The 10,400-nt window shown below is 40.0% G+C and overlaps 1 protein-coding gene across 2 annotated transcripts; it reads left to right on the plus strand.

The window, feature by feature from the left end:
* Window positions 1-459: 459 nt before the first annotated feature.
* On the plus strand, window positions 460-8,686 carry pdcd4b (programmed cell death 4b). 2 transcript variants are annotated; one of them, XM_046408155.1, is made up of 12 exons: window positions 460-588; window positions 1,049-1,148; window positions 1,569-1,883; window positions 4,183-4,277; window positions 4,410-4,523; window positions 4,637-4,858; window positions 6,175-6,272; window positions 6,816-6,930; window positions 7,220-7,327; window positions 7,494-7,604; window positions 7,713-7,852; window positions 7,971-8,686. In XM_046408155.1, the coding sequence occupies exons 2-12, from the start codon at window positions 1,106-1,108 to the stop codon at window positions 8,029-8,031; spliced, it is 1,422 nt and encodes a 473-aa protein (XP_046264111.1). In that variant the 5' UTR covers window positions 460-588; window positions 1,049-1,105; the 3' UTR covers window positions 8,032-8,686. The 2 variants fall into 2 exon arrangements, with proteins under 2 accessions (XP_046264111.1, XP_046264120.1); XM_046408164.1 differs by having other exon boundaries at window positions 486-603.
* The last annotated feature ends 1,714 nt before the right edge of the window (window positions 8,687-10,400 follow it).

Raw genomic sequence — 10,400 nt, forward strand, 5'->3', positions numbered from 1 at the left:
TTTATGGTGGGATTTCAGTGAGAGTGTTGTAAAAGAGCTCCCCCTTGTGTTGAGGCAAAAAAAAAGAAAAAAGAAAAAACTAAATAAACTAAATAGCTTTGTAAAACTCAGTTTGAACATTTAACATTGATCTCTTTCTCACTCACATAGTTTGTTCACACAATGTAATATTCTTAAGCTACACTTATTCTTAACTGTTCTTAACTATTATTCTTGACTATCTGTTCAGGATGATTAGCATGCTTTGGCCAGAAGTGAGTCAATCACTACCATCAATGTCTTCATCTCCATCACTGTTGGAATGTTACCATTGATGTGATAAACAAGCAATATCCCAGAATAGATAGAGCACACGGAGCGCAGTACCACCGACAGGGGGCAGCACTCTATCAGCTACATCGATCCCACAGAACATGCGAGAAGAAAATCCCGTGTTGCATTTTCATTGGTTCTTTGTTTTAAAAACCCGACATCTCCAACCAATAAGATAGGAAAGACAAAGACCTACGTGCCTGCGTTGCTGGGTAGATAAAACAAAAACAACAGCGTTCGTTCGTGTCAGAGTTTCAAGCTTGGATACAACAGACGGTTAGTTATTTTATTGTGAGTAAGTTAATCGACGTATAAAATGAGATGAATTGTGCATATTTTATGTGTCAGTGTGGTGTAACATTTTTCATCGATGTAGTTAAAAGATGTACACCGAGCGGTTTAGATTTAATCTTTTACTGACGTTTGCACTTCCAGAACAGAAAAACGGGCAAGTGGGCGATGTTGAAAAACATCTTAACAGACTGTGAACTGTACATTTTAATTATGTGTGTGAATTCGAATTGTTCAATGTGTGCGGTTGCGTACTCTGTGGTTTGGTGTTTTGACGCAGCTGTTTTATTTGACAGCGAACATTAAAGCTAACGTAACGTTAGCCATTGTTTACCAACATTGTGGCTTTGAATGAATGAGGGGGAGGGGAGGATGTTGCGTTGTAGCATGTCTGGGCATGTTATTAACGCACGTCTCAATTTCTCTTTCGTCTTCAACGTTGCAGGTATCATTTGAAATCCTTTTATTGCACGCTGCAAAATCTATTTTTCTGTTGTGAAATATGGCAGCTGACTGCGAGGCCTGGCTGAATGCAAACCCCGTCGGTAAGTGTGAACTCGTCACAGCGATTTAAATGCTTCATCAGCTGTGTCTGATGTGGGGCACTGGGGCATTTTCGTGTGGAAGTGGTTGTAGGGTTATTTCTTGCACTCCCTGCAGTATTTGGCTTTGTTGAGTTTGGCAGTAATTTCATGCTGCTGCTTTTTTTTAACGTTTTGTGGGCGACCACGTATATAAATTGATTATAACATGATCAGACAAGAAAAGAAAAATCTTTTCCTGAGTTTACTGCATTTTGCGCACGCCCCCCCCCCCTGCTGAAATAAATAAATAATAAACAAAAATGTAGTAGCTCTAGTCTCCATGATATGTTCTGTACGTCAAAGCTTATTTAATCACAGTTTGTCAACGTAAACATAAAAAATTTAACACCCCCCCCCCCTTTCCACCTTGTAATGCAACAGAGGCGGAGGACCTGAGCGACTCCTTTGCATCTGGGGACGAAGACAATGGAGGATTGGTTATTGCCAACAAAAACATCAACAATGAGATTAATGGCAATTGGCTATCCTCATCTAGCAACAGCATCCACGAAGCCCGTCTCAAGGCCAAGGCCAAGCGGAGGCTGAGAAAGAACTCCTCCAGGGACTCTGGCAGGGGGGACTCTCTCAGCGATAATGGGGATGTCCGAGGAACCTCTGTGGTACCAACCAGCCCCAAGAGCAAGCTGCTGGACAGAAAGTCTCGATATGGCAAGGGAAGAGGTCTGCCAAAGAAAGGTAAGAAGAATTAGCATTCTAATCAATGAAGAAGCCAGACCAGTTTTTTTTAAATATGGCAGTATGATAATGTGTGATGTAGCTTACTACTGATACTAAATAGATCAAATGTATCAGTTTTGTCTAAAGCACAGTTCAAACATACAGTCTATCCCTGAATAGTTCAGGAACATTTCTTGCATGAGTCATGTGTATACAGCCAATATCTCACCTCAAGACCCAATAACTTGTCAGGGAAAATCCCAGTACCACTGTGAATGAAACCACTTGCAGGGTCAAGCACTTATATATGGTCATGTAAAAACATTAAAACACCATTTTCTTCTTTTGAGTTTTATGTCAGTTGACATCCACAAGTCTTGCATTACTGTCATCTGCTCTAATGTCCTGTACTCCATCTGTCCTGGCATTGCTATAGCATGAGTGAAAAGGTGTAAGATGGAAATGTTTCTGAGTGTAGCTGCATATATGACTAGTGAACATCAATAGTGGTGCCTGAGAGGCTCTTCCAGGAAATTTTCTAGAATCTATGTGTGAAAGAGGCTGAATTTTCAGCCATTTGCTGGTCGTTGCTGCAGAGAGAAAGCCTTCATCACTGGAGACCTGCTGTTGTCACATGGTGGCTTTCCTTCTAGGAGTCGTAAGCCATTTGGCATGTGCACAAATGGCGAGGTGATCAGGAGCAGCTCACACTTGTTTAAAAAAGAAAAAAAATGCCAACAACACCTTTTTCTTTTTTTTGCATCTGCTCAGCCAGGCATGTCTGGAAATTTACAGTAGAGGTTAAAAATAGTCTCAGTAACATTTGTGCATCATGTACCAGAAGTTGCTCATTTTAGTGCATAGAAGTTGCTAGTCGGTGCATTTGATGGGATTTATTTGTTGTAGTATTGCTAAAATGAAACAAATTTGTGTGTCAGTTTGGTGCATCATAAACCTGTAAGTGATGAGATTCTAACCACTGTCCAAATCTTCTGATAGTCCAGGCTCTTAGTGTGAGTCCTTCAGTAATTTAAGCATGCTTTGTCTTCGTATATATCCTATCAGGCAACAGTGCAGTTCGCTCTGCTCATCCCATGGGCAGTGGAAGTGGAGCAAGTGTAGTTTCTTTTGGCACAGTGTTTGGTTTTCTGGTTATGTAACAGAACTGCCACACCACTGGAGCCCAGTTATTTGAGCTCTGAGTGCTCCTGCATTAAAGGTTTATGCATTGCAGTTTCCAAAGACAAACGCAGTGGATGAGCAGTATCTCTAGTGAGCCCAAACTCACAAACACACAAGCACCATACTGTAATTCTGCAGCGAGACAAGCTCACACAGCCAATGTAGGGTGTGCTAAATATAGTGGCATGTCATATGTCACATCCTGGGTGGTACTAATGGAGGTTTCAAAGCATGTGACACAAGCTGCTTAGTTTTGGGCTTCTTAAATGGTCTGCAGTCTGTTTGCTGACTTCTGAACACATACAAAGGCGTCATCTTCCCAAATAGAAGGATTATGTCACAGCATATTTGGTCCAGGGATACAGAATGCTTTAGTACTTTATTAGTAAAATTATTATAATTTAAAATTATTATGATAAATAGTATTGTCTTTGTTGACCAGCTAATGCCCCCTCCCTGAAGTTTAACTCATGTTATAATATATAGCCCAGAGATTTTCTTCTTGATGTTAGAACTGTACCTAAAATTAAAACCAAATCAATGAGACTTGGGCCTATAATGAAAACATCACACGTGCTTGAAAATAATGTGGAGATGTCAGATTATTGGAGCTTTGGAAAACAAAATAACCGACCCTCTCACAGCATGGGGGTGATTAGGCCTTTAATTTGCAAATTCTGAAAATTTGTCTGGGATTTGTTTCTTCCTATTTTATAGTGGGTATTTGACATTAGTTGCTTCCAAAAACACTTGAGATTAAAGGTATTTCCCTGCTATAGATAAGCATCACCTTTCTGTTTTTGTGTCTCGATATTGTGATACATGACACCGAGCTCTGTAAACCTCACTGCCCTGTCTTACTATTATTTTTGGTTTGAAAAGGATTTGAAGGTGTTTTCCAGGGCTTACATTTCATGGACACGATGGATGCTAAGAGACCCCGGTGCTCGCATAGTCCGCTATTTAAATTGCAGACTACTAACAACTCATGTTTCAGGAAACCAAGATGTCGGTGCCACTAAATCTTTTGAAAATGACACTGCTTTTTCTTTCTTTCGTTCTTTCTTTTACCATATTGTTCACTGTGATGTTATCAGGTATCATGTCTAACATGGTCACTGATGTTGTTCCTCAGGTGGTGCTGGAGGCAAAGGTGTGTGGGGCCGATCTGGTGAAGTTTATGAACCGGAAGCGGTAGATGAGAAAGACCCAAATTATGACGAAGCTCAGGTACTGACTGTTGTATTTGGAGTAGCATGATCACTTGCAAAATCAAATGCAGGACCCAGCAATAAATACTTCTCTTGTGAAGGTTATAATGTGTAATTGTGTAAAACCTGGAATGTGATTGTGTTCTGACAGGAAAATTGTGTGTATGAGACTGTGGTTCCCCCCCTGGATGAGAGGGACTTTGAGAAGACTGTCACCCCCATAGTGCAAGAGTACTTTGAACATGCAGACACAAATGAAGTCGTGGTAAGTGTGCGTGAAACGTGTCAGTAAACTTGTGCTCTATAAATAAGAAGAATCGAAAGATGTGAACGCAACCTTAAAACCCAAACTAAGTTAACACCTCCCTTCTCGTTCAGGAGCTGCTTGCCGAACTGAACTTGGGGCCCATGTGTAGCGAGGTGCCCTCGCTGGCCGTGTCGCTGGCCCTGGAGGCCAAAGCCAGCCAGCGGGAGCTCACCTCCAGGCTGCTGGCTGACCTGTGTGGGCCTGTTCTGTCCCACAGCGACATGGAAAACTCCTTTGATAAACTGCTCCGGGAGCTGCCCGATCTGGTCCTGGATACACCCGGAGCCCCACAGGTGATTCTATTCGAGATTAATGTATGTACACCTGTAGCTCAATTAGAAACTTATAAGCAGAAATTATAAAATAAAGCAGCTCCCTGGAGTTGCACTAAATCCACATCATATGTTTTCTCTCATTTGTGTTTTTAGGACATTTTAACAAACTGACGAGCAGATCTGGTTCACATCTCTAAACCGTAAACACCATTAAGTCAGACTTGTCAGTGTAAAATAGGCCTTATGTTTGAGTTTTTACTCAGCCTGCAGCACGAGGGAACAACACTGTGGTTTTGTGGATTGTTATGTGTGAATCTGAGCTTTTTTCATTGCAGCCTGCACAGACATGAGATCTCTGACCATTGTCTGTGTGCCCTCACAAAGTGCAAGCTCAGCAAAGAGCGCTCAAAGGGTTATTGGTCCCCTACCCCCAACCCTCTTTTCATTGTCTCATTTGGACTCCCTAGTTATTTCTCTCCCTCTGTCACAGTTCTCTGTGGGTTTAAAAGGCCATTATAACTCTGCACTGCCCCCCTCTTCTCAGTTTCTCTCATGCACACACACTGCACAGTCTTTCTCCTTATGTGCCTACCAGTCCAGCCACAGCCATGGGTCAGATGAGACAGAGCTGCCTCTCGTCTGAACAGGAACAATGATCAGTGACGAGCACAGGCTTTGTGGAGGGCAGATGAGCAAAGCCAGCTCTTTTCGTTTTCCTAAATCATGTGTTCACGCCACTGTAAACAAACACACACGCCCCTGAGTCTCCCTGTCAGTCACTACATTTTAGTTCGCTAAATATTTGTTTGTCTTGCTTAAAAATATACTTTGACTTTTTAAAAGGAGTGGATAAGTGACTTTTTCTGTGTCCTTATACAACCAAACTTTTTACTGCTGCAAAAGGACACTGGTCCTTGAAGCTATGGGATTTAAAAAAAAAACTTTGCATTATTCATTTGTAAGTATTTCTTTTCTGTATTGAAAATACAAACAAATTCCTAGATTCAAACTAATAGAAATTAAAACACAGTGAGCAATACAAATGTGTCTCTGAAAAACAATGTTCATGCTTCGCTGCATTCCTGAAATGTCCCTGCACAAAAGTGCTGTGTTGTGACTGTCATTCATGAACACAATGTTTGGTTTCAGTCTACATCTGTCCACATTTGACTTCCTCACATTAAACAAAGAGACTTGTTCTGTGAGGAGTTGACAGAATAACAGCAGAATAACAAAATCGAGTTTCCATCAAAGTATGGTCTTCAGTGTGATGCTATGTAGTTTGTTGGGTTTTTGATTTATTTTTTCCCCCCTTTTTTGTGTTGAAATTCTAGTTGGTCGGCCAGTTCATTGCACGTGCCGTTAGCGACCAAATACTGTCCAAGAGCTACATCGATAGCTACAAAGGCAGGGTTGACTGTGAATATACCAGGTATGTGATTTGTTTGTGATTTCAGTTTCCAGTTTTGTGCTATTATCATGAATGTCCTTAGAAACTATGACCGGATTTCAAGTGTTTGCAGCTGAGACTGACTGATAAAGAGGGTACTCAGTCAATAGTATACAAACATTTCCTTCTATCTACAATAGTCTTATCATTCAATATAGCTTCAAGTGAGTGGTTACTTTAAGAGGGAACGTAAGAAAGGAGCAGAACTTGAACATTATTTGAATTGTGTTTTAGCAAGAATGGAAATGTACTGTTAATTAAGATGTTGTGAGTAGTTATGATCACATTAAAGTCTGACCCAAACTATCTTTTTTATAAGTACGTAAACATGATTAACAAAGGTTTCTCAAACATTACAAGCAACTTTAGGTAAAGGGGCTCTGTCTCAAAGCCACACACGGCATCCAAAAAATGGGTGTAATAAATACAGCTTGCTTATTAGAGGAGAAACAATCTGATCTTGACCAGGTCAATTAGCAGGGACAGTAATAAAAGTTTTTCTTCTTTTTCTTCTTCTTCTTCCAGGGCGGCACTTGACCGGGCAGCAGTGCTACTGAAGATGAGTCTGGGTGGCCTACGTATAGACAACCAGTGGGGGGCAGGCGGGGGCCAGAGACCGGTCACACAGCTCATCAAAGAGGTAAATTACCTACACACAGAACTAAAAAGACCTGTGCTTTGTGAGTAATATTTATTAATTTACTCACCACCATGAAGAAGAAAACAGTAACATATTAACATTGTTTGCTGTATTGAGAAGGGGATTAAGAGGCTAATTGGATGTGAGAACTTTAACATACCCCTAAGATCAAGAATCCCCAATAGCGACAACTGATTGATAAATATATATTTTTTTAACAGTTCTCTGTTGCTGTAAGAAAAATTATCACACTTAAATAAAAGTCATTTACTGTTCTCTGTCCTGTCAGATGAACCTGCTGCTGAAGGAGTACATCCTGTCTGGAGACAGCAAGGAGGCTGAAAGATGCCTGAGAGATCTGGAGGTTCCCCATTTCCACCATGAGTTTGTCTATGAGGTAAAATCTTTGCTTTAGTTTAAAGCATAACATCCTAGCGTGGGCTTTACTAAAATCTGGAGATATAATAACTATGTTCTGTGCTCTAGTACAATCTTCTAGTAACTAGTAGCAAAGGTTCTGGGTGTTAATACAAGGCTGTCACTATTGTTGCTACTTTCCTCAGGGGATAGTGATGGTGTTGGAGTCCAAAGGAGAGAAAACATTCAAAATGGTTCTGCAGCTACTCAAGTCACTCTCTGCCTCCTCTGTTATCTCTGTAGATCAAATGAGAAGGGTAGGGTGCCATCTAATGTTTGAATTATGCACTGCACATAATTATTTCATCATTCGTTTGCTGTCTATTTTTTCAGTTTTGTATATTGTATACTTTTTTCATTCAAAGGGCTATGAAAGGGTTTATATGGACATTGCTGAAATCAACATCGATGTCCCTCGTGCATACTTCATCTTGGAGCAGTTTGTTGATAAGAGCTTCAGTATGGGAATCATTGATGCAAAGTTAAGAGATCTTTGTCCTTGTCGGTAAGCACCCACCACAAGTTTTCTCATAACTCTCACTCTTCTCTGAAAGGAGATGTGTTTCCCTTTTTTGGTTGTTATTGTTCTAACTAGTTTGTCAATGTGCCCTGTTTCTTGTCAGGGGTCGGAAGAGATTTGTCAGCGAGGGAGACGGCGGCGTGGTCAAACTTGAAAGCTACTGAATAACCATTTTTATGTGCCAGATTTCCTGGAAAGAGGATAAAGCTACTTTTATACTTGCATATTTTTCAAAATAGATGGGTACAGTTATTTTCCCTTCTAACAGTTAAAAGAATGTACATTTGTGAAATTGAGTTGAGGTTAACAAAAAAAAACTGCACTTTTGATTGAAACTGAAGTAGATCACTTTGTCCAAGGTGTCTCAGTATAAACATTTACATAAGCTAGCCCTTAAAGTGCCACACCTCTCAGTGTCAGTCATTCCATGTTGTTTTGTACAGTATTTTCTTGATTTCACTGCCACTCCTTTTGTGTTTTCTAGAAAGCAGTGTTTGTACAGCGATGACTGGTTTGTGTCAAGAGCTTTATAAAGGGGTATAAAAAAATAAAAGGGAGCATGTTGGTAAAAATGCAATACTGGCTCCCTAACTAGCTGCTGTTTCTATGCTGTGCTTGACTCTTTTTCTTTTTACCCTTTAAATTACACAAAGATGTCATTATTGAAGGTTTCAAGACATGAGTACAGTGCAAAAACAAACGCCAGTCAGGTAACTTCAAATGGTGTTTAGAGTGTTTATTTTTATATCTGGGGGATACTGGTGTGTGAAATGTACCATGTATTGCTCCTTGGTTGTTCATTAAATCGCTGTTAAATAATCCAAGACTATTTTTGTGAATGTAAATGATAACAATACTAACTACATGTTACATAACTCTGATCTGACACATAAATTCATCTGCCTCAACAAGGAAGCCATCAACAGCTGTTCTCTTGTATGCATTAATGCCAAATTACAAATACAATAATACAAATACAAAGTCTACAGTTTTAGTAGACAACAACGCAGGAAAAACTATCAAACAGAAGTAATCCTTTGTAATTGGACATGAAGTAGATCATTTGTCAATGACTTGTCAACAGCAGCAAGCCTGAGCTTGAGAGTGGTTAAACTTTGGTGATTACAGCCCCACTTCCTTAACTGATCTGCTCTGAAGCCAAACATCTTCATAGGGCTGCATCTAACCACTATCTGCTGATTATGTTGATGATTACTCAATAAATTACTGAGCCTATTAAATGTCAATAATACAGTGAAAAATTATCATCACGTTTTTCCAGAGACCAGTGACTCCTTCAAATTGCTTCATTTGTCCAACCAAGAGTTCAAACCCAGAAGACTCTTCGTTTACTATCATAAATGAAAAGGAAAATCAACAAATCTGTCCATTTAAGGACAGAAAATGACTGAAACGATTAATTGGCTATCTTTCAATCAATGAACTGGGTAATAGTGGTGGTAACTTCTTGACATTGCACTTCACTGTACCTAGAAATATTTTTTTTTTTTTTAACCAGTGCTTGGATAATGCTGGGTTTGTGCTTTCCATAAAAAGGAATCTTCTGACAATGTCAGTTTTCCTGCTGTTATGAATCCTCCACTGGCCATCTACTGCAGCTGCTCCCTCATTGCCAGTTCCTGCTGTTTGACAACCTCTTGAGCTTCCATCTGCATCTTCTCCAGTTTCTCTAGGGTGACTGATTTGAGTGGGAGCAGCTTTGGCTTACACAGAATCATGGTAGGAACATCTTCCATGGAAAGTTGCCCTGTGGATGTTGCCAGAACAGATTTTTATATGAATTCTCACACTCAAATGAATCTTGGCTTACATGCAAACATAATGAAAACACTTGGCTTACATGCAAACATAATGAAAACACACACACACAGCATGATTGTTGCTATTTTTCAAAAAAAAATGTACAGCACTTTAGCAATGAGAAATGATCTACCTTCAAACATCTTTAAGTAATTGCAACTGAGACAGCCAGATCTGCAGTTGATATTTCTCTTTGTGGCATTCTAGTGTCGTACCTTAAATAGCTGTCACACCAATGGTGTCTATGTCCAGCTATGGTACTGACCCAATATAACATAACTTATCTGCAACAATGTCAGAGAAGTTCAGCTGTAAAAGAGTCTGTAAAGAGGGAGTACAAAGGACAGAGCACCCACTGGCTAATGTTGCAAGCTTTTGCAAATTTCTAAACAGTTAACATGTTGTACTGAGCTCCACAAACAATCTTTTGTTTCTAGCTATCGCTGTCCACACAGTAAAACTGCTGTGGTACAAACCTTGTTTAGGCAGAACTTCTCTCAATATTGACTTGACTTCTGGCATTGTGTCTTCTGAGTGCGTGCTGAAAGGCAAATTGGTATTCCCTTATTAGGTTAAACATAACACGGATTCATGAAACCAAAGTATTGCGGGTGGGGTACTTAATATCTGTGAACAGATTAGTAGCCCTGCTGAAGAGGAGTGGCCAAAGATTTTAAAAAATTTGACAAGTGTGGGGTCAGATAGTTTCAAA

The sequence above is a fragment of the Scatophagus argus genome, chromosome 2, assembly GCF_020382885.2.
Source record: "Scatophagus argus isolate fScaArg1 chromosome 2, fScaArg1.pri, whole genome shotgun sequence".
In the NCBI taxonomy this organism is placed as follows: Eukaryota; Metazoa; Chordata; class Actinopteri; family Scatophagidae; genus Scatophagus; species Scatophagus argus.